This window comes from Odontesthes bonariensis, chromosome 2, assembly GCF_027942865.1.
Source record: "Odontesthes bonariensis isolate fOdoBon6 chromosome 2, fOdoBon6.hap1, whole genome shotgun sequence".
Taxonomy (NCBI): Eukaryota; Metazoa; Chordata; class Actinopteri; order Atheriniformes; family Atherinopsidae; genus Odontesthes; species Odontesthes bonariensis.
The window spans coordinates 29341425-29366491 of record NC_134507.1 but is presented as its reverse complement, the minus strand read 5'-3'; the positions used below and the strand labels follow the sequence as shown (position 1 = coordinate 29366491).

The 25067-nt window shown below is 40.3% G+C and overlaps 1 protein-coding gene across 2 annotated transcripts in view; it reads left to right on the top strand.

Annotated features, from left to right (window-relative positions):
• atrnl1a (attractin-like 1a) overlaps positions 1 to 25067 on the top strand; it is a 425977-nt gene that overhangs the window by 47671 nt on the left and 353239 nt on the right. For both annotated transcript variants that reach the window (XM_075481032.1, XM_075481024.1), the window contains exons 2-6: positions 15493 to 15576; positions 17470 to 17583; positions 18266 to 18394; positions 21000 to 21208; positions 24090 to 24264. In XM_075481032.1, coding sequence (XP_075337147.1) covers positions 15493 to 15576; positions 17470 to 17583; positions 18266 to 18394; positions 21000 to 21208; positions 24090 to 24264 — 711 coding nt within the window. The remainder of the gene's footprint in view (positions 1 to 15492; positions 15577 to 17469; positions 17584 to 18265; positions 18395 to 20999; positions 21209 to 24089; positions 24265 to 25067) is intronic.

Here is a 25067-nt window from a genome sequence, read left to right as displayed (position 1 = left end):
ATAGTAAAGATATATAAATGAGAGACTAAAACTAGGGCTGGGCGAGTTAACTTGTTATTATCGAGTTAACTCGTCGATTATTTAACGTCGATATTGTATTGCGCATTAATGCAGGTTTTTTTTGGGGGGGGGGGCTTTTGTGCCTTTAATGGATAGGAAAGTTCAGAGAGACAGGAAGCAGGGGGCAGAGAGAGGGGGAACAACACGCAGCACAGGGCCGTCCGATGCGGGGCTCGAATGGGGGCCAGCTGCAGCGAGGACTATAGCCTCTGTACATGGGGCGCCTGCTCAACCCACTACGCCACAAACCACCCCTGTTTTATTATGTATTTTATTATTGTAAAAGTCTGTTGCTCACAGGCTTTTATTTTGTAAAAGTCTGTTGCTGTCTGCTGTGGAACCGGAAAAGAAAGTAATCGGCGGATCCACCAAACATGGAGAAGGGTACGGAACTTTTACTCGGCCATTTTCATTTTAAAGTTCTTCCAGATGGCGGAGTCGACAGAACCAAAGTCATCTGTAAACACTGCCAACATGCCGCCCATTGATTGGATGCGAGACTCCGGTTCTTTTCACAGATGTTTATTAATGCCACATCAACACCGTAGAACTAAATGTTCAAGTAAACAAAGTAAAAGACAACATTAGTTGTTGTAATCATTAAAGAAATAGCATTCTTAGCATTATCGCTGGTACCAATAAATAATCAAAGTAATACTGGCCACTTTAGCCTTTAGCTTCTCAACCAACGGCAGAGTCATTCCTCAGAGGCAATCTTTGCGGTCAAAACTAGGATTCTTTAACTTCCACTTCTCCTCTGCATCACATTCACACAGTTACAGCAAACACCACGAAGCATGGAGTGATAAAATAAAGATAAACTAGCAGGTAACATCACCGTTACAGGTGCTCCTCGGTCTCTGTGTGAAGCTCACGGAGCTAACCGGTGCTACTTCCTGTTTTACTTGTTTCAACATAAAAGCATGTATTTCAAAAATGAATTTTAAAAAGAATCCTGCATTTACAGCCAAGTTGAATTGTCTTCTCACCGTAGTAGTTCCAGTCTAAAATATCACTTAAAGGCAAAACAGACAACTGATAGCAGCAAGTCATTCAAGGAAACAGACAGTGGAGCGAGGCTTCTACATAAAAACTACAGAAAGATGCTGATGTTAAAAGTGTGTTTGCACAACAAATGTTATGGCACTTTCATTCATATGGCAGCACATTTAAAATAAAGCTAAATGCTAAAAGCTATACACTACTTCTGAATTAATTTTTTGGATTTTGCGTACAAATGCGATTAATCGTGATTAATCAAGGAAATCATGTGATTAATTAGATTAAACATTTTAATCGTTGCCCAGCCCTAGCATTTGGAGGCTTTCTGCTAAAAAAAGAAAGCAGAGTGAAATCCATTAAAGACCTGATGCGTATTTGGAGGATTAAGACGTTTCTGGCGTTGGTGCTTTAAAATAATAATTTTCTCTGGGTATGAATAGATGATGAGGTGAGTGAAGGCTCTCCATTAGAGAATGCGTGTGGCGGATGAACTGGGAGGAGGATTAGAAAGGCGAGAGTGCTGCGTTCGGACGGTGTGACGGAGAGAATGAAACTGGAGATTTGTCCTGACACCACCTGAGGAGATTGGGTTCTCTCTGCTTCTGCCCTTCGAGCTCTTTTTTTCCCATCCATTTATCCGTCTATCCCTCACGCATCTGCCTTATGTATGCCATCAATTATTCACAAGCAGGAGATGAATATTTCAAAGGGTGCCGGACTCTCATCCTCCATACCTCTTGTCCCTGTCTCCGTTTTATCTCCTGGCTCCGTCTGACCCCCTTCATCTCCTCTTCCTCTTCCTCCACCTTCCATCATTCTCCATATTGACATATATTCCCATTCTGTGGGGTTTTTGTTGTCAAAGATGTGACTTTAGTAGTGGATAGTCTGCCATTCTCTGGTCACCATTTATCACCTCGGCGGCTTCCTCGGGCTTCCACCTGCTCACGTTTGTGTCTTCTTCTCCGGCAGGTATTAATGGGAGGTGTCTGGAGGGACGGTTTGTTGGGGCTGGGAGAGGTTTCAGTCCTCTTCGCATAAACTATGCATGTGATCTACCTTCGGGCGTGTTTCCATAGATGTGTTGAATCTCTTCAGTCTGCTCTCACGGGGTCTTTTACTTAACCAGAAAATCCACAAGGAGATCGGTTTCCATTCAGTTCTACAACCTTTGTTTCCATAAAAAAAAAAGTTTGGACTGACTGTGTAACATGTAGATAGAATAAGAATGGGATAATTAGTAAATTATTTAAACGTGTTTTCTTTAAAGTAGTGCAACAAAAAAACATCCGTGCATTCTAGTCTATTTTTAATACAATGCTGCTCCAACATTGCTTTCTTCTGTGCATACTGGCTGGCGAGTTAACTCGTTAATTATTTAACGCCGATAAATATTTTATCGCGCATTAAGGCAGGTTTTATTGTTATTATTATTATCATTTATTTTTTTTATTTAAATTTTTGGTGGGCTTTTGTGCCTTTAATGGATAGGAAAGTTCAGAGAGACAGGAAGCAGGGGGCAGAGAGAGGGGGAACGACACGCAGCACAGGGCTGTCTGATGCGGGACTCGAACCGGGGCCAGCTGCAGTGAGGACTATAGCCTCTTGTACATGGGGCGCCTGCTCAACCCACTACGCCACCGACCACCCCTGTTTTATTATTTATTTTATTTTGTAAAAGTCTGTTGCTCACAGGCTTTTATTCTGTAAAAGTCTGTTGCTGTCTGCTGCGGAACCGGAAAAGAAAGTAATCGGCGGATCCACCAAACATGGAGAAGGGTACGGAACTTTTACTCGGACATTTTCATTTTAAAGTTCTTCCAGACGGCGGAGTCGACAGAACCAAAGTCCTCTGTAAACACTGCCAAGTTGAATTGTCTTCTCACCGTAGTAGTTCCAGTCTAAAATATCACTTAAAGGCAAAACACACAACTGATAGCAGCAAGTCATTCAAGGAAACAGACAGTGGAGCGAGGCTTCTACATAAAAACTACAGAAAGATGCTGATGTTAAAAGTGTGTTTGCACAACAAATGTTATGGCACTTTCATTTATATGGCAGCACATTTAAAATAAAGCTAAATGCTAAAAGCTATACACTACTTTTAGATAAATTTTTGGATTTTGTGTACAAATGCAATTAATCGTGATTAATTAGATTAAAGATTTTAATCGTTGCCCAGAACTAACTAAAACATATAAAGCCATAGCATTTGGAGACTTTCTGCTAAAAAGAAGCAGAGTGAAATCCATTAAAGACTTGATGATGAAAATGAAGAATTGTAATCGTTGCCCAGCCCTAGTGCATACAGATGCTATTTGAGTCTTTCAATGACATGAAAACCTAAAATCAGAAACATTTGATTAATCATTTTTACATTTACTATATAAACCCCAAATATTTTCTGTCTTATCTCATTTGTCTTCAGCTGTTATTAAACATCCATTTCTGCATTTCAGCCCATTAACAGATACCAAAACTTAATGTTTTTATGTCCCGCCGGCCGGACATTGCATACTTCAGGGCAAATCTGGGGTTTTCCTCAGCCTCCCTTTATATGTACCTAAATATGTTATATACCGTTGGAAAGCTAAGGGTCTTGCGATTCCAATGTTGTATGTCAATCCAAGATACAATCAGAACTGTGGACACAATAATCACTTTTGTAAAACCAGTCGCAAATACAAAAAACTGTCAAAGTCACCTATAAAGCCTCACAGTATTCTAAGAAAAGATACAACTCCAACAAAAATGGTCCTGATACGTTAGCAAGGGTCCAGTAAATGTGCTCAAGTAAAATAGTTGGTCTACAACAAGTCTTACGCCCACAAAGACACAAAGTCTGTGGCGGCAAACTTTCAGAATTTCCGTAAGAAGCATATTTTTCCGCACATTCTTCATCATAACTTCCGTTAGCATGCATGTATTAGCCAGAGATGGGGACTTGAGTCACTGTGACTTGGACTCGAGTCGACTCGAGTTGCTGTTTTGATGACTTGTGACTGAAAATAAAAGACTTGAGACTCGACTCGGCACTTGACTTGACTTGAGACACGATGACTTGAATGACTTGAGTGTTAAGCATCTAGCATAACTTCGAACTTTGTTCGTCATTTGACCTTCTGACCAGTAAGTGCTTGTCAAATTAGCAAATATTATCCTGTTAGCCTAGTCGGTAGTTAGCTAACGTTAGCTTGATATGATACGGGGTGGACAGGTTGGACACATTGGTCAATGATGTTTACTGACAGTTACTTATATCTTGTCTTTTCACTTTATTAAGATCAGATTCTGCAGGTAAAATTGCAATAATAAGATGACTTTGACTTTGACTTGACTTGCCCAAGAAAAAATTACTTGGGACTTACTTGAGACTTGAAAGCTAAGACTTGAGACTTACTTGAGACTTGCACATGTGTGACTTGGTCCCATCTCTGGTATTAGCCACCAACGTGATACCGAAACAGCTCTGGGCTTTTAATCTTTTAATTAAATGGTCACCCATTTCTGCATTTTAGCCCATTAACAGATACCAAAACTTAAGCTTTCATCACTTTGGGACGTTGCCGTTCTTTCTCACAACACTTAAAAGATGTTCTGGTGTACAGGAAACCAAGGACAGATTTTCATTTTGTCCTAATTATCAGTCCAGTACCCAAGTGGAAATGCTCTTTGATCATTGGGGCCCTGATCCAACCCCATCGCATCCCAGAGCCTGGCTGCAGGGACTGGTTGCTGACAGCAGGCTGGATGCTGCTTTGGTTCTTTGCTTCATTTCTTCCAACAAATATCTGGAACACTGATGGCTCTGACCACGGCACACGTTTCCACCGTGTGGCGCTCCATCCCAGACGCCTCCGAGCCTAGAGAAGTGGACGCCGCCTCTGGACCAGATTAACATCAGGCTTCTTCTCTGCACAGTAAAGTCTGTGAATGGAACTCTTTAATGATATTCTGATCTGTAGAGGGAGAAACATGCAAATCCCTTCCAGTCTTTCTTTGAGGAACATTGTTTTAAACACTTCAGTGATTTTCTCACCTCAAAAACAGTTGTGAATTAACATAATTTCCTCATTAGCTGTACTAAATTGTCCTCTTGTTGCACTCTAAGATGCTCAAATCAAAATGTGTTAACAAATTAAATTAAGTTGGCAAGAAAAACCTTGAATTCATTTGGGTTCATACTGTCTGCAATAAAGGAAAAGTCAAGGTAAACAGAAACATTTCTGCATTCTGCATTTTCCATTCTGCCCCAACTTTTTCAGCAGGTATTCTATCCATCCAGCCATCTGTCATGCACGGTTTTTCATTTCTGGGTTGCAAGGGGCTTACATGGAGCAATGAATAGGGTATACAGTGGATAAATACCAGTATAAACCCGAACCCTAACTATTGGATTTGCTACTTTCTGTTAAATAAGATAAAAATGAGTTCTGTTTTCATTCAGTTTTTACTCTGAATTGTGTTTCAACCTATTTCAGCTGTAAATGTTGGATCCTGCTGTCTGAACTTATTTCATTCAGAAAGTAGTTTTTTTTTATCCCTTTTCAAATAAAAGTTTGATTCATCGCTAAGACGTTTGTAAAGTTACTTCACGGCGTCAAAGCTCAGGGTCTAAATTATACATCACAACCCTCTTCCAGCACAGAGATATGGAGGTCTGGTAATTGAATATTCACAGTTGCCAATTTGTAATAAATTTGGGTGCGAATGGTTGTTAGTCCCTGCAACTTGTGTAGCTTGTGTTTGTCTCAGAGGCAAAATAACACCAGCAATGAGCATAAAAAAAAGGCCTGGAGACAGTTTTTACTGCCCCTCATATTTCCACTGATCCCCGGGTTCTTGTGCTCTTATGTCTTCGTTTTCAGAGCACGTTGTCAAAATACAGCATCTGCAGATTAAAGCGAACGAACGATTTGAAGGACGATTTTCTTTTCTTTTTGTGTTTTACATCGTTTTTTTACAGTGACTTTTCAAGAGATGGCACATGCAGATGGGTCTTGATCTTGTGTAAAGAAAGACTAAATATCCCGTGAATATATTACCCACACTGACAGAGAGTAGCTGATATTTCAGCATCTTCATCGTTGAGAACCTCGTCATTTAAAGTCTGGCTTTACAGCAGCATGACAGGAATGTTTGTCTTCTAATCTAATCTGGGATTACGGCAAGAGGATCTAACTGTGATCAGCGGGGACTGATGGAGGCGATGGACAGAGTAGCACAGATAGAAAGATGGAGGAGGAAGAAGTGAAGGGAGGGAGGGAGAAATCGATCAGAGGCTCCTGATTTATTTCTATACATTTTTACATGTGTGCATGTATGTGTGTTCTGTGGGTTTGTGTTTTATTGGCAGGGTTTTAGCCCTTTCTGCGGCCTGCTGGGCTGCAATCTGTTTACTCTCCCTGGTTTTCTCTCCATCATCAATTTGGCTGAAACACTCTCGATCTCACCGAGTGATTGTTGTGGCTGTGTGGGTGTATGTCCCAACGACTCACAGAGAAGTTTCCTCCCTTTGTAGATGCTTTAAATCTTGTTATTTTACTATCCGAGCTTCATGTCCCTGTCGCATTTCCTCGTTTCCATCACAGCCCAGTCTCCAGGAAAATAAGTGGCCATTTTTAATTCTCTTCATACCTTATTTCCTGGCAAATGAGCCGGTATTTAAAGCCAAGATGGGTATTTTTCTCTACCCCAAACCAGGTATTTTATTTTCAAAATGGGAGTGACGGGACTTACTTTGATGTTAAAGGTAAAACTAGAGGAGAAGTACGGTGGCCCTGAAGTGCAAATCACAACGGCAAAAGAGAAAACACAACCGCAAATCAAAAACACAACAGCAAATCGAAAACACAACAGCAAAAGAGAAAACACAACAGCAAAAGAGAAAACATAACAGCAAATTAAAAAACACAACAGCAAATTAAAAAACACAACGGCAAATTAAAAAACACAACAGCAAATTAAAAAACACAACAGCAAATTAAAAAACACAACAGCAAATTAAAAAACACAACGGTAAATTAAAAAACACAACGGTAAATTAACACATTGAATACCGGCGGTTTTTACAGAATTATGTCGTAGACTCCCAGCGTTCTAAACCATTTTTTTGACGTTTGTTATACAGTCACAGCATATTATGTGATAGGGCCACTGAAACATGTTATGGCTCGTTTGAAAGCTGAGACTTTAAACTCTTTGTGGGTCAAAACTGCGTGTCTCTAGGTACCGCCATTACCGAGCTATCCTTAGCTAAACCAAGGCGGGTATCCACCAAAATCAACAACAAACTGAGATATCGGGGCTTTTGTGAAAGGTGCGCTCTTTCAGCCTGTTGCACTTTAGATACTTACACATCCGGGTCAGAGGATTTGCGTCGTGTCGCATGTTGCAAAGCTAACCTGTTCATAAGACCGCCTCCTTAGACTTGTCGCGTGTCTTCTTCTCCTTCTTGTTGTTTGTTTATGTTACTTTACCGTCACCCTCTGGAAACCGACACGTGCGATTGGACAAAATGAGGAAATGCACAACAATCAATGCAGCGTTATCAAAATTGTTCTTGAGTTGACGCAAAGCCATTGGCGTAATGATCAAAATGTCCAGATGATGACACCAGTTTTTGACTGCCATCTATGTCAGTTCTGTTCATCACATAATTACAAAAATCACACAGAATGTGCATTAAAATGTATAGATTCAGAATCCATAAAAAAAACGTAAAAACGTATTTTTACCATGTGGGAGCCAACGCATGGGCAGTAAAAACGTAGTTTTACGTGACTTGGGAGTCAATGTGTTAAAAAACACAACGGCAAAAGAGAAAACACAACAGCAAATTAAAAAACACAACAGTAAATTAAAACACACAACGGCAAATTAAAAAACACAACGGCAAAAGAGAAAACATAACAGCAAATTAAAAAACACAACAGTAAATTAAAACACACAACGGTAAATTAAAAAACACAACGGCAAAAGAGAAAACACAACAGCAAAAGAGAAAACACAACAGCAAAAGAGAAAACACAACAGCAAATTAAAAAACACAACAGCAAATTAAAAAACACAACGCCAAAAGAGAAAACACAACGGCACACCATAGAGAACAGTTGAAGCCAAGTTTGAGAGCTGCAAGCAAATGTTTATTTATTGGTTGATAAAGCTGATGTTAACACGTGACTCCAGTCATTTGTGCATGTGTAGTCGTTGTGTGAACGGTTAAAACAAAAGGGAAATACATGCATAAAGAACCTTAACATTGTACCTATTTTGGATTTCCAGAGACATAAAATGAGAATGTACTTTGACATAAGAGGGTAGCTTAACTTCCTCATCAGAAACACCCTCATCAGGTTTGACTCAGGTAAAATCTTATATTTGCTTGTTCTTTTAAATGAGTTTTTTCCTTTCCTCGTCGTTATCTTCCTAACGGAGGAAAAGATGAACCCTGCTGCAGAGATTTGTTTCAATGGTTTTAAAGGACACCCGTCTCACAACCACAAGAGTAACAGTTCAAACTCCTCCAATCAGCATTCGGGTTGATTCTAAAGTGAATGCAATTAATCTTGCACTCTCAGCGTCTCCATTTTTAAGAGGCTGTTGTAAAAATTATGATAAACTGTCACAAGGAACTCTAAGTACAGTTTTACAGGAGACATCCAGGTCAGGGTATCCTAAGAGCTTGAATATACAAAGTTTATATACAAAGATCCTGTGGGTCGCTTCCTCGTCTCTCACCCCCATATTAGCTCACAGGGGCGAATCTAATGGCTTTAAAGTAGCTTTTCTATATTTCTTCTTTGCCACCATGGTTTGGTGGGGGGTATTCAGTTGACTCTTAAAGGGATAGTTCGCCTCTTTTGACATGAAGCTGTATGACATCCCATACTAGCAATATCATTTATGAACATTTTCTTACCCCCTGCTGTGTCCTGTGAGCCGAGTTCCAGCCTCGTTTTGGCGTTGACGAAGGTAGTCCGGCTAGTTGGCTGGGGTTTAAAAAATAAAGCGTTTTGCTTCTCAAAACAATATGCGTTCAAAAGAGTAATACATTTGCATCACAAAATCGTTCTCCAGGAAAAAGTCAGACCTCACAATCGCTTGGCCCTATTTTCTCTCCCTTCGTATCACTGCGTGCTGCCGCCTGCCGACAGCCGCGCCTGTTACGGTGTTTGCTGCTCGGAAGCAGGGGGCTGCTCGGTCTGCACTTCGGTCTGCACGGTCTACACAGCAGGCACTGATACGAAGGGAGAGAAAATAGTGCCAAGCGATTGTGAGGTCTGACTTTTTTTCTGGAGAACGATTTTGTGATGCAAATGTATTACTCTTCTGAACGCATATTGTTTTGAGAAGCAAAACGCTTTATTTTTTAAACCCCAGCCAACTAGCCGGACTACCTTCATCAACGCCAAAACGAGGCTGGAACTCGGCTCACAGAACGCAGCAGGGGGTAAGAAAATGTTCATAAATGATATTGCTACTATAGGATGTCATACAGCTTCATGTCAAAAGAGGCGAACTATCCCTTTAATGTTGCGAGGACACCATCTGATCGCCTACAAGTTATTTGTAAAGACGGTTCCAAAGTGCTTTAGTTGTGTATCTGAACAAGCTCCTTTGGTTTTTTTTTCTTACTAATATATGATCAGTTTTTATAGATGAAACATTGAGTTTCTAAATTAAAATGTCCTCTGGAATGCAGTGGAGTCAGGTGCATTTCAGATGAAGGAGCTATAAAAGAGTGCAAGTTTTATGCAGTTTTTCTTATAATGCAAACAGACTAATGTTTCAAAACTACTGTCATCAGAGTCAAAGTGGACACAGAATGAAGGCAGGCAGTTCCAGTCAATCACACAGTTGTATTCGAGTCATCGGGCAGGTAGTTTGACCTCATTAGAAGCCTATGGAACAGCCAAAACAAAGGTGTCTATGTAACACCATCGGAGACAAAGAAACTACTTCTACAAAAGATACAAAGATAAGTGTGGGTCTCCTTTTGTGAGTGTTTCCACAAAGCCGACAGTGACACTGCATGCGTGGATGATGAACACACACACACTCGTACAGTGACACACTGTCCAACCCGAGGCAGGCTGCGATGTCTTCGCTGCCCGTGATGGTATGTTGTGCACACACATGTGGGTGTGTTCACCTTTTTTCCCTCTGAAACAACGTTGCTTTGATTGACAGGCGTGACCTCTTCTTCATGCACACACAATCACACATCTCTCTTTGTGGTTATTACAGAATGTGTCATGCTGGGATCTCTATGGCAACAGTCTTACCCTGACATTAGTGGGATGTCGTGTTTTATCTGTCCACAGGAAGAATGTTTTTCTGCAAAAAACGGTCCCTTCGAATACTTTTATTTATTTATTTATTTATTGTTTTTATTTATATATGAGTTTATTTACTTATTTATTTGTATTATTTGTATTATTTCATATTCATTGCACCGTAATTTGCTGACTAATTACTGCGGTTTATTGTATCTTTTTTAGGGCTGGGCAACGATTAAAATGTTTAATCTAATTAATCACATGATTCCCCTGAGTAATCACGATTAATCACATTTGTACGCAAAATCCAAAAATGAATTCAAAAGTAGTGTATAGCTTTTAGCCTTTAGTTTAATTTTAAATGCGCTGCCATATAAATGAAAGTGCCATAATATTTGTTGTGCAAACACACTTTTAACATCAGCATCTTTCTGTAGTTTTTATGTAGAAGCCTCGCTCCACTGTCTGTTTCCTTGAATGACTTGCTGCTATCAGTTGTGTGTTTTGCCTTTAAGTGATATTTTAGACTGGAACTACTACGGTGAGAAGACAATTCAACTTGGCTGTTTTGGATGTTTAAATTGTTGGATGTTGTTATATTAACACCAATAAAACCAATAAATATGTTTTAAAAAAAAAAAACGGTCCCCTCAGTCGAGGCTTAGTCTGAGACTTCTGTTGTTCCCATTGGCTAAAAAAAAAATGTATTATCAATATATCAGCATGTGATACCAGTGGAGAAATCAAAAAGGCAATAAGTGAAACATGAATTGTGATTGTTAATCACGTTGAGAGGGAAGATAAGCCACATTAAGCAGAAGTTAAATAAATAATCAGTGTCTGCGGTGCATGGAGGAGTCTGTTTCCCATTTGGCCACGTTAGTATTGGCATGTTATGCAACTGTAAGCACAGAGACACCCACTTAAAAGGAGAGCTTTATGCACGCAATGCAGTAAGTGTGAACACTGCATATCAGGTGATATTCCAACAGTGGCAGGTGGTGTGAATGATGCTGCTGTTGTGCTTCCTGCTGAGCAGAAAGGAAAGTAAGGTGACCTGAATAAGGGTTCAAACAAGGCAACACAGTCAGGTTAAACTCAACTTCTTTCAAGAAAACACTCCAAGACTGGGAGGAATTTTACTTCTTGAATACTCCCTGTAAAAACTGCAGAAGTGAGAAGGACACAAAGTGCAGCCTTATGCTCATAAAAGAAGATTCAAGGTTATGAGAATAAAAAAAACAGGCTGGCAGACAAAGGGAGCGGACTGAGGCAGCATCCAAAGCAGAGCAGTAACACTGCAGGGAAGGTGGAAGCGACTGGCTCGACAGTGCAGGAAAATAGATCACGGTGCACAGACACCAGAGTGAGGGAAAAGTAAAGCTGTGATGATTCCACAGACATTCGAAACAGTCACAATAGATATTTTTGTTCACATCTCGAATACTGTCACAATCCACGGTTGTAAATCAAGTTCTCAGTCTGGCAGAGTTCACGTGACTCTGCAGGAATCACGACCCATAAATAGTTAAACTGCTAAAACATGAACATATTGATTCATTCTAAACTTAACCGTGTAGTCTGGTATTCTAAGCCCAACCATTCACAAGTGGCAGATGGCTGGAGAAGTGCATGTAAAATGGATCTTTAAGGGAGTAGCACGTTCCACCATGAAAACGTTTGTGATGAAATCAGCAGAGTTGAACACTTATAGGGATAGTTCGCCTCTTTTGACATGAAGCTGTATGACATCCCATATTAGCAACATCATTTATGAACATTTTCTTACCCCCTGCTGCGTCCTGTGAGCCGAGTTCCAGCCTCGTTTTGGCGTTGACGAAGGTAGTCCGGCTAGTTGGCTGGGGTTTAAAAAATAAAGCGTTTTGCTTCTCAAAACAGTATGCGTTCAAAAGAGTAATACATTTGCATCACAAAATCGTTCTCCAGGAAAAAGTCAGACCTCACAATCGCTTGGCCCTATTTTCTTTCCCTTCGTATCACTGCTTGCTGTGTAGACCGAAGTGCAGACCGAGCAGCAAACACCGTAACAGGTGCGGCTGTCAGCAGGCGGCAGCAGGCAGTGATACGAAGGGAGAGAAAATAGCACCAAGCGATTGTGAGGTCTGTCTTTTTCCTGTTGAACGATTTTGTGATGCAAATGTATTACTCTTTTGAACGCATATTGTTTTGAGAAGCAAAACGCTTTATTTTTGTGGCCCCAGCCAACTAGTCGGACTACCTTCGTCAACACCAAAACGAGGCTGGAACTCGGCTCACAGGACGCAGCAGGGGGTAAGATAATGTTCATAAATGATGTTGCTAGTATGGGATGTCATACAGCTTCATGTCAAAAGAGGCGAACTATCCCTTTAAGAAACATTGAAGAATGGTATAAGAGGTGTAAACAGCTTCTCTATAAGGAACTGAATCAGGAAATTGTTGTAATTGTTCAATTTTTATCATTCTATTAGTTCATAATGTGAAACAAGAATGTGTTGCACTGTGGACCAACTCAGCTTTTACACATTTTTTCTTGATGTTGGGTTGATATAATGTAAACATGAAAATGGTAACACTGTCCTTAGTCAAAGCAGGGCCTAACAGACAGCAGGCAGGCAAACTAAAAGTGACGCCATGGCAGGAACTCCAAGGAACTTAATCACTAAAGATTTATGGAGAAAACACAAGGAAAACCAGGGTGCACCAGGGCAGGTGATTAGATAAGTGGACACAGGTGAGTAATAAGTACAGCGAACAGTTGTCACGGTGATCAAGTTACAAGATGGAGGGATGTGAGGACATAGAATGCCCAAAAATATAAGGCTAGTTTACTGTTTCTGAGTGAAAAAACTCTTCTTTTAGGCCACAAAACAATGCAAAATGATGCCAAGTTGAAGAATAGAAGTCACTTACGATTCTTCCCATTTTTGAGCATCTCAGGCAGCATACATCAGATCCATGTGGCTTTGGTCCATAGAGCAGCAAATAAAGAGCACATGCTTGTATTCATATTATTTATTTACAACATCCTCTCAAGCTGGGTTTTTCTTCCCCAAGATGCTGTCCCATTCATGTTTAGCAGGGAATTTTAGCACAAGCCGATACCAAGCTGAGAGAACTGGGGTGTAGGTCTTCCTTCCCCATTAAAAAGTATGTAAACCCCCCCCCCCCTCACTGTGAGGATCAGATTTCAATCCTGGAGGTACTTCTTGGTGCCTTTTGGAAAACCTGCCGGGTTAGTGCTGTGAAGAGGTGTACGTTAAGCTAATCTATGATCTTTTCCTAACCCTAACCAAGTAATTTTGATGCTCAGATTGGGTCGAATTGCCATGTTAAAGGTGAAGCTGACACCAAACTTTGAGTCCTCAGGTTGTAATTTGAATCCTGTGTGGCGCAGTTATTGTTGCCTACATGTAAGACGGCACTCTTCTTCTCTTCCATTTCCTCGTTTGTCCAGTCAACACCAATAAAGCAGTAAAGATTTAACCGGAGGGCCTGTACAGGCTCTTGGTAAATGAATTGAAGAGATTAATGACTGGATGTGCCACAACCTTCTCCAGCTAAACAAAAACAAAACTGAGGTAATTGTCTTCGGAGCCAAAGAGAAACAATTACAGGTCACCACAGAGCTTCAACAATCATTTGTGGAGTTCCTCAAGGTTCCATCCTGGGACCTCTTCTGTTTAACATCTACATGCTCCCACTGGCACATATTATAAAAAACAACAAAATAAACTACCATAGCTATGCAGATGACACACAGATATATATTACAATGTCACCAGGAGACCGAGGCCCTGTACAGGCTCTTAGTAAATGCACTGAGGAGATTAATGACTGGATGTGCCACAACTTTCTCCAGTTTAACAAAAACAAAACTGAGGTAATTGTCTTTGGAGCCAAAGCGAAACGATTATAGGTCACAACAGAGCTTCAATCTATACACCTAGAAACTACCAACCTGGCCAGAAATCTGGGTGTAGTGATGGACTCAGACCTAAACTTGGAAAAACACATTAAGGCAATAACAAAGTCAGCCTACTATCACCTTAAGAATATATTGAGGTTAAAAGATCTGATGTGTCAGCAGGACCTGGAAAAACTAGTCCATGCATTCATCTTCAGTCGGCTTGATTACTGTAACAGGATCTTTACAGGTCTACCTAAAAAGTCAGTAAGACACCTCCAGCTCATTCAGAACTCTGCTGCTCGAGTCCTCACTGAGACCAAAGAAATGGACCCCATCAGTCCAGCTCTGAGGTCTTTACACCGGCTGCCTGTCCATCAGAGGATAGACTTTAAAGTTCTGATGCTGCTCTATAAAGCTCTGAATGGTCCAGGACCAGAATGCATCAGTGAGCTCCTGACCCAGTATGAACCTTCCAGACCCCTCAGCTCATCTGGATCCGGTCTTCTATCAGTTCCCAGAGTCAAAACCAGACATGGAGGAGCTGCATTCAGCTTCTATGCTCCACATGTCTGGAACAAACTCCCAGAAAGCCTCAGATCAGCTGAAACACTCAGTGTGTTTAAGGCCAGGCTGAAGACACACCTACTTTCAGCTGCATTTGAATATAGCTCCAAATCTGAAGCTTGAGTTTCAAAACTTAATCACATTTTAACTCCTGATTTTATCTGATTTTATCTATTGTTCTTATTTCTTTCTTTTTTGATTTAAAATTGAAATTGTGCTTTTTATTTCTACTGTTTTAATGTATCTGTAAAGCACTTTGAATCACCTTGTTGTTGACTTTTCACATTCATGGGGAGCCCTTTGCATCACAGAGTGATGCTTAATCGTGGCTGTGAATCTGTATACGATGGACTGGCTTACAAAATGTTGAGCCCTCTCACAACTTGCCATCGGCTGTTTCTGCATGCAGGCACTGCAGGACATATTTTATCCAGGGATAATAAATCAAACATTAAGTCCAGTTACAATTACATGTCCCATGATCTGACTGACGGAGTGCGCCCCGGATGTAAGAATGAATCTCTTTGTTTCCGAGGGGTCATGAGATGAGTTGTGTTTTTTCGGGTGGTGGGGGGGGGGGGGCAGAACCAGCCCACAAACCCCTGACCTCTCGATATGGTTCAAAATAAACCACTAAACTCTGTGCTTTTCCTCTCTGTGCCTCTCTCTCTGCAGGTTGACAGACCTGTCGGGCTCTCTCACAGACGGTCCAGTTAACTATAGGTACAAGACCAAATGCACTTGGCTCATAGAGGGATAGTAAGTACCAATGTTTTTATCCTCCACTCATCGCCATTCGTTTTGCTGCTTCTACTTGGATTAAACCTCTGTTTATGTCTGACTTAAGGGCTCCAGATAAAGGGAGCTTTATTACAGCGTAAACAGAGGGAGACTCTCTATCAGTGGAGCTGAGAGGCATGCTTCACCAACTGAATGCAAACAGCACACAGCCGTGTATATATATAAAAAGTGCTGCATTTATTTATTGTTTTTTTTTCTCTTTATAATGACAAAGCTTGCGGTAAATGGTCCACATCCCCATTTAGGAGTCAAATAACAACTGTAAGCATTATTTTCCCATCTGGAAACAGCACATTCCCTGTGTAGTGTTGCACATTTAACAGTCTCTGCATCCTCTGGGATGTTGGAAAAAGCACTAAACACGTTCATGACCTCTCTGGGAAATGGTAAAGGACAGCTACAGAGATATACTTGTTGAATATTTCAGCAGTCTCCCAAGTGAAGTCACGCTCATTTTGTAACACAAATTCGCCTCAAGCCTCTTGTAAATCTCGACTGTACACAACAGCTCACAGTCCTGCTTGCACACACTGATGGGACACTTGTGCATGTTTTTTTGTGAAATCTTCGTGGTTTTGCCGTCAGTCTGACCTTGATTGGTAAAACCTTTAGAGCGAGTAAACTGCCCATAAACACACAATGCAGTTAAAAATAACATTTTATTATCATTCCTTTTTATCGATGGACTGCGGTGAATCCTGGAGGCAGAGGATTCAGGCTTGTAAAAGTCAGAAACTGAGTTAAAGAATGAGCCACGGCTGGTGTGATCTAGATAAACCAGGCTCTGATTTACAAACAACCCTCCTGCACATCTGTCGACATTCCTGTAATCAGAACAAAGAGGCTTGTTTTTTACGTTCAGCTCCAGTTGAGGCTGCGCTTCCTCGTGTTGGCGTTCACATTCCCGGTGTTTGCCTGACAAGGTCGTATGATTGATGTGTTCGACAGACCTGGGATTAGAGCTGGTTTCTGATGTCATCTGTGAATCTGTGAACATGCGACAGCATTCATGAGAACACACAATAGCTGCGGCTCGTAGAAGATTTGCTTTAAAGGGATAGTTCGCCTCTTTTGACATGAAGCTGTATGACATCCCATATTAGCAATATCATTTATGAACACTTTCTTACCCCCTGCTGTGTCCTGTGAGCCGAGTTACATACGAAGGGAGAGAAAATAGGGCCAAGCGATTGTGAGGTCTGACTCTTTCCTGGAGAACGATTTTGTGATGCAAATGTATTACTCTTTTGAACGCATATTGTTTTGAAAAGCAAAACGCTTTATTTTCTAAACCCCAGCCAACTAGCCGGACTACTTTTGTCAACACCAAAACGAGGCCACTGCTGTTTTTATATATCTTTTAGCTTGAATATATATTCTTTTAATATTTTTTCTTTATTTTACCTCCTACTTTCTATATATATTATATTTTATTTTATGTTTATTGCTGTTTTGCACCAGGGATAAGAGGGAAACACTGTTTAAATTCTGTGTATGTCCTGCACATATGGCAGCATTGACAATAAAGTTAACTTGACTCGACTTGAGATTGAGGCTGGAACTCGGCTCACAGGACGCAGCAGGGGGTAAGAAAGTGTTCATAAATGATATTGCTAATATGGGATGTCATACAGCTTCATATCAAAAGAGGCGAACTATTCCTTTAAGGAAAGGCCACACTTTGAAAGGTTTTCAGAGTCCATAAATGGTCAATTAATGAGCAAAACCGCAGAGGTTATGAATAATATGAACATCTTTAACATGCCAGATGAAAACACATCGGAAATATATGTCCATTTGTTGTATTTTGGGTCATTTTTTATCCATTCTGTGCTCTCTCCTCCCTCCCAGTCCTAATGCAGCTCTCCGGCTGCGCTTCAATCACTTTGCCACGGAGTGCAGCTGGGACCACATGTACATCTACGATGGAGACTCCATTTATGCGCCCTTAATTGCTGTCTTCAGGTGAGCGGCTGCTACTCTGAATAGAAGGGGTGTGTGAGGGAGGGAATGTGAAAATAGCTCGAGTAGCCTTTTTCCCCCTGCTTCAAAAGCTCCAATAAATGTGCACTTATGTGGGCAAATGACTCGACATATAGCCAAACAATGGGCTCATAATTACACAATACTACAATAAAAGGGAAAAAATATTGCAGTGACTTACATTATCCCTCCTTTTGTGGCACTTTATTGCATATTTTGCATATTTTAACTTCTTTTTTGTCTGTAAGTGTGGGGTTGGCATTAAAAACAGTAACCCTACAGTCATTTCTGCTCTTACTCGTCGGGGCTTATCTCCTGTTAAACGTTCAGTTGCTCCCATCAAGGAGGCAATTTGAACTATTTCAGGACTGTGCACAGCCTTGCAGCGTTATTACCTACATTAAGTAGGCCCAGATTTGCTTTACACCATTAAAAAACAAATCTGTAGCTGCAGGAGGAGGGGGTAGGGAAGGGGAGTATTTGCAGTGCTTTGCTCCTGTTAAATATGATGGGCCAAGCAGAGAAGGAGCTGCCACCTCTCTGGAAAACATGCAAGCTGCAGTACTTTTCACTTTAAATCTAAACGCTGTCATTCCTTCCATAAAACCCGATGCATTTTGTGCCTTTCTGTGTCCCATCTACTCTCTGTTGAACTCTTTCTCAGTGGTCTTGTGGTACCTGAGAGCAGAGGGAGTGAGACGGTTCCAGAGGTGGTGACGACGTCCGGCTATGCTCTGCTCCACTTCTTCAGCGACGCCGCCTACAATCTGACCGGGTTCAACATCGCCTACTCGTACGTCTGCACATCGGCTCTGCTTCACACTTTTTACTCTCACCCGTATCTCCTGTGTCTGCCTTTCACTTCACACTCAATATGTGAAGGGAATCACATGGTCTCTTTCGTGGGGGTTAGCTTTAAAAGTACTTGGTTAGATTTAGGCACCAATTCAGAAAATGGTCACCAAAATTGTTTCCACACAATCTTGCTATTTAACTACAAAGAGGGACAAATCCTCCTCAATCTCTAACATTTTACAAATAGTTTGTACATATATTTTAATTTTTATTTTATTTAATTTTTTTAGTTTTAAATTTAATTTTTTAAATTTTATTTATTTATATATTTTTTTATTTAATTTTAATAAAAAAATATATATATCATTTAGATTTTACTTATTTTATTTTTTTTGTATTTATTTATTTTTTATTTTTTTTAATTTTAATTTTTTTAATTTTAATTTTGTTTATTTATTATATATATATATTATTTTTTTATTTATTTATATTTATATTCATATTTATTTTTTATTATTTTATTTTATTATTATTATATTTTTAGTTTTATTGCACCAAACAGACCAGGCCAAATTCCTTGTGATGTGAAAATTACTTGGCAATAAAATCTTTTCTGAACTTTCTACCTCGATGTTACATCATTCCCAGCTCAGAGTTCTGATATGCAACTTTAATGCAGCATTTTATCTTAGTTTGTGTCTTTATGTCAGTAGAAACTGGTGATAATTGGCTTCACGTTCAACGCAAGCTTTAAATAATTAGCATAAAACATGTTTTTATTTTAATTTACATATAAAAAGATGAAACCCTATGCTGAAAGTACATTCAAAAGACACATTCATAGGAGACATAATGATGCTGTCAGCGCTCCGTGTCCACAGTTTTATCCGCGGGCACCAACCAGGTGTTAGGATAATGATAGCCTGCATGGAAAACTGAATGACATGTCGGACACACGGGAGGAGTTAGTGTACAATCACACAACCGCAGGGCACGCACACACAGAGAGGAGATAAAGGTTGTCATGGCGACCTCGTTACAGTAGCAAGCCAGCTTTTTGTATTAACAAAAAGATGATTTTTTTCATTTGCATCTGGTTCTCTGCTCCCCCCCCCCCCCCCCCCAAAAGTCTTCCATGTGACAGACAGAAACAGATAATGTTTGGAAGATTAGAGTCTTTTAATCAAAAACTGCAATTATTTTCCCTGCTACAGCTAATGGTCTCTTATTTTTAGACATATTTGTGTCTTTTTCTGTTGTCCCTCCGGTTATATTGATAATCCATCTCTTCTGAAATCATGTGGACATTGCTGCCTCTTTCTTCTGTGTGCTGCTGTTCCTTCTTGCACCACAATCGGTTTACTTTTCAGCCACTGATGATATATCTGTATATCAGGTAAAACTTCAAAGATATAGAGGATATATACAGATTTGACACTGCTGTATTTATATATCTTTTAGCTTGTGTATATATATATATATATATATATATATATATATATATATATATATATTAATATTTTTTCCAGGGCTGGGCAACGATTAGAATTCTTAATCTAATTAATCTCATGATTTCCCTGATAAATCACGATTAATCGCATTTGTACGCAAAATCCAAAAATGAATCCAAAAGTAGTGTATAGCTTTTAGCATTTAGTTTTATTTTAAATGTGCTGCCATATGAATGAAAGTGCCATAACATTTGTTGTGCAAACACACTTTTAACATCAGCATCTTTCTGTAGTTTTTATGTAGAAGCCTCGCTCCACTGTCTGTTTCCTTGAATGACTTGCTGCTATCAGTTGTGTGTTTTGCCTTTAAATGATATTTTAGACTGGAACTACTACGCTGAGAAGACAATTCAACTTGTGTCGTTCCCCCTCTCTCTGCCCCCTGCTTCCTGTCTCTCTGAACTTTCCTATCCATTAAAGGCACAAAAGTCCACCCAAATTTTTTTTTTTACATTTTTCAAATAAAAAAAATAAAAAAATAAAACCTGCGTTAATGCGCGATAAAATATTAATCGCCGTTAAATAATTAACGAGTTAACACGATAATAACGAGTTAACTCGCCCAGCCCTAATTTTTTCATTTTTTTGTACCTCCTACATTATATATATATCATATTTTACTTCATGTTTATTGCTGTTTTGCACCAGGGATAAGAGGAAAACACTATTTCAATTCTGTGTATGTCCTGCACATATGGCAGCATTGACAATAAAGTTAACTTGACTATATTTATAAATAAACACCATGTTCTGTGTAACATTCCCAGCAGACGTGGGGCCACTTATTTGAAGTTTATATTGAATTATGCGCCTTGGTTTTAGCTCCACCACGGCCAGCTGGTCAGGCTGGAGGACTGAACCATCCAGTTATTCCACATGATGTTTAGTGATTAGTTAGTGAAGCTTTGAATGATTTTTAGCATAACTCTGGAGATCAGTGCGTGCGAAAATGTAAGCAAGAGAAACAACTGCATTTGCTTCGACCTCTATTAATCTCATGAGGCATCTACAGCACTTCAAGGCTTATCTAAAAATATCTGTCCAGTCATATTGTAACCTTGAAGATGTGACTCGCCCTTCTGTCTCCCTCAGGATAAACTCTTGTCCCAACAACTGTTCAGGCCATGGCAGATGCAGCGCCGCGAACTCGGCCACGGGTCGCGTGTACTGCGAGTGCGAGAAGTACTGGAAAGGAGAGGCCTGCGACATCCCATACTGCAGGGACAACTGTGGCAGCCCGGATCACGGCTACTGTGACCTGACCGGGGAAAAGCTGTGCGTCTGCAACGACAGCTGGCAAGGTACCCGAGCAGGGCGGCGGAGGAAGCTCCACCTGTTCTCACATTATCCATGATGCGCTACACAAAGAGGATCTTTTTTTAATGTTTTCTGTTAATTATTCATGTGAAAAGTGAATAAAAGGGAAACAAAAAGGGGGAGATAAAAGCACAAAAAAACAGCAGCCATCATCCTCATGTTTATTCCCAAGATAACGCCTGATTCAATATCATTTTATGTCTTAAAACAATGACTTTTTATTATTATTATTATTATTATTATTATTACACACTTTCTTTTTCAGAAGAATACTTAACAACTTTATGAAACAGCTAACTTAAAATAAGTATTCGCTGTTCTGTTTCTGCATTTATCTTAAATCTCGCTTTAAAGGGACACTGTGTAATTTCTTCCCCCATCTAGTGGTGCAATTTTATTTTGCAAAGTCGAATGAATTTGCTCTCTGGCGTCTTGTGTTTTCAAATGTTGCAACTTCTTGAACTACGGGAGGCGGTATGTGTCAAGATTCAAGAAGCTGTGTAGATTCAGACTCAAGGTCCATACAAACAAAAAGACATCAAGACACACAGTACAAATGATTACATAACACACATACAATAACACTATAAATACAGATGACAGATAACATAAGTTGACATAGCCTTTGGTGTGCAAGCAATGCAATTAGTCATATTCCGGGAGTTACCGGAAGTGACGTCGACGCAGCGGTAGCGTTAGCAGCACTGTTGTTATCTGGAAAGTGTTCTTTTAAATAAACTCCCGGTAAACTTACAAATTTTCTAATGCCTCGTTTTGTGAGTTAAGAGCCTATGTGTACTACGGCAGAAGTTTGGTAACAATCAATGCATTATTAGTGGGATAATTTATGAGATAAAATCTATTTAGCATTAGCGGCTGTAATAAGCCATTCGGCGGACGTGACGTCGAAATAACGTCATTTCCGCTTGCAGGCCTGGCGTTGGGGAAAACGCGATTCGAAGTGCTTTTTGTCCCTCTTGGCACTTCGTCGTTTTTCATAGACCGGAAGGACATGGCAGCCTCCATAGAGCTTACCTGCTCTATGTAGATACAGACAAGTTATTCTTCACTCAGGAGGATAATTGAGATTTTTGAAAGAGATGATTTTACACCAATGAGGACTAATTTATGAATGAATATGTTGATTTGAGCTAATAAATGACTTAATATATTACATAGTGTCCCTTTAAGTTTCCTTTTTATGTTGAGGGCAATCCCCCCCCCCCCTCCCGAAGGACTGTAATTAATGCAGAATCTTTAAAAAAAAGCGTTTAAATCTTCCAGAGCGTCAGTCCCAGGCTCCTGGCCAAGCCTTTTAGATTAATATTGTACCACTTCATTGATGAAAGCTGTGTTATCTTTCATAATATTAATGAAAATGGTGATATTTCTACTTCACCTCCCCTGAACGCTCCAGTGCTGTGAGGTTGGATTAGATGGCGAAGCGTCGCCCTCTGCTGGAGTGGCGCTGTCAGCACAAGCAGAGAGAGAGTGTGACCAGAGAGAAGTCACGTTGGAGGGATAAATCCTTTCAGAGTGGATTAAATATTAAACCTTCTGAAGAGTCATAATTCACCTTTACATTTACCCTGACAGAGGGATTTCTGCCATGAAGGGAATCCACTGACTTATTTAACCTCTTACAACGTATGCATCCTCGTAATATAAATATAATCACATATGAATTAGGGTTCATCCAGCAACAAATCTGTGCTCATGTCTGAATTATAAATATAACCTTTTTGAATTTTTATTCAAGGTGTTCGGTTGTTATTATTCATTCGAATAGTGTCGCAAATTCTATCTATCTATCTATCTATCCATCTATCTATCTATCCATCCATCTATCTATCTATCTATCTATCTATCTATCTATCTATCTATCTATTCATCCGTCCATCCATCCGTCTATCCATCTATCCGTCTCTATCTATCCATCCATCCATCTATCCGTCTATCCATCTGTCTATCCATCTATCCGTCTCTATCTATCCATCCATCCATCTATCTATCCATCCATCCATCTATCCATCCATCCATCCATCCATCCGTCTATCCATCTGTCTATCCGTCTCTATCTATCCATCCATCCATCTATCTATCCATCCATCCATCTATCCGTCTATCCGTCTATCCATCTGTCTATCCATCTATCCGTCTCTATCTATCCATCCATCCATCTATCTATCCATCCATCCATCTATCTATCCATCCATCCATCTATCCGTCTATCCATCTGTCTATCTATCTATCTATCTATCTATCTATCTATCTATCTATCTATCTATCTATCTATCTATCTATCTATCTATCTATCTATCCGTATGGTAATGAAAGATGGCCACAGAGGAGCCATCAGGTACACAAAAAGCAGCTACCGGTTGCCATAGCAACCTCCGTCTGGCAACAAAAAGTATGTTTTTGAGTTCTCACATTTGTCAGCCCCCCACCCCCCCACCCCCCCCCCCCCCCATCCACCGTCCATGCTGCGGCGCGGTTTGCATCAGTGATGAAGTGTTTTTCATTTGTTTCTCCTTCTCCTTTCTACATTCATTACCTGCCGAATCATTTATCAGACCCACCTGCGCCTCGGAAAAATCCTTGACGAGATTTAAAGCCTGCGAATTCTTTCCTTTGTGTTTTCACCTCATCCAGATGATGTATATTCAAGTAAAGATCTGTCGTCACCGGCTGATTCTGAAGAGATCTGCTTCCCTTTTGTTGTGCTAACTTTCATCCCCCTGCTTCTTTTGTGTTCCTTTTTATATGAAATACCCCAAAATATCTGTATATAAAGCTGCCGAGCAGAGAACAGGGACTTTATCAGTGTCAAATCAACCAATTTTATTTGTTGTGATGCCCCAGGTCCAGACTGCACTCTTCCTGTTCCGTCCACCGAGGCCTATTGGGTGCTGCCCAGCATCAAACCATCGGCTCAGTCTCTGGGTCGAGCGTCCCATCGGGCCCTGGTGCATTCTGGGCTGATGTGGGTGGTCGGAGGCTACTCTTTCAACTACTCCAACTATCACATGGTCCTCAAGTGAGCTGCCTCTGTTTGACTCAACATTTAAAGGGATAGTTCACCTCTTTTGACATGAAGCCGTATGACATCCCATATTAGTAATATCATTTATGAACATTTTCTTACCCCCCTGCTGCGTCCTGTGAGCCGAGTTCCAGCCTCGTTTTGGCGTTGATGAAAGTAGTCCGGCTAGTTGTCTGGGGTTTAAAAAATAAAGCGTTTTGCTTCTCAAAATGATATGTGTTCAAAAAGAGTTATACATTTGCATCACAAAATCGTTCAACAGGAAAAAGTCAGACCTCACAATCGCTTGGCCCTATTTTCTCTCCCTTCGTATCACTGCCTGCTGTGTAGACCGTGCAGACCGAAGTGCAGACCGAGCAGTCCCCTGCTTCTGAGCAGCAAACACCGTAAGAGCTCGGCAGGCGGCAGGCGGCAGCAGGCAGTGATACGATGGGAGAGAAAATAGGGCCAAGCGATTGTGAGGTCTGACTTTTTCCTGGAGAACGATTTTGTGATGCAAATGTATTACTCTTTTGAACGCATATTGTTTTGAGAAGCAAAACGCTTAATTTTTTTAAACCCCAGCCAACTAGCCAGACTACCTTCATCAACACCAAAACGAGGCCACTGCTGTTTTTATAAATCTTTTAGCTTGTATATATATTCTTTTAATATTTTTTCCTTTCTTTACCTCCTACTTTATTATATATATAATATTTTATTTCATGTTTATTGCTGTTTTGCACCAGGGATAAGAGGGAAACACTGTTTTCAATTCTGTGTATGTCCTGCATATATGGCAGCATTGACAATAAAGT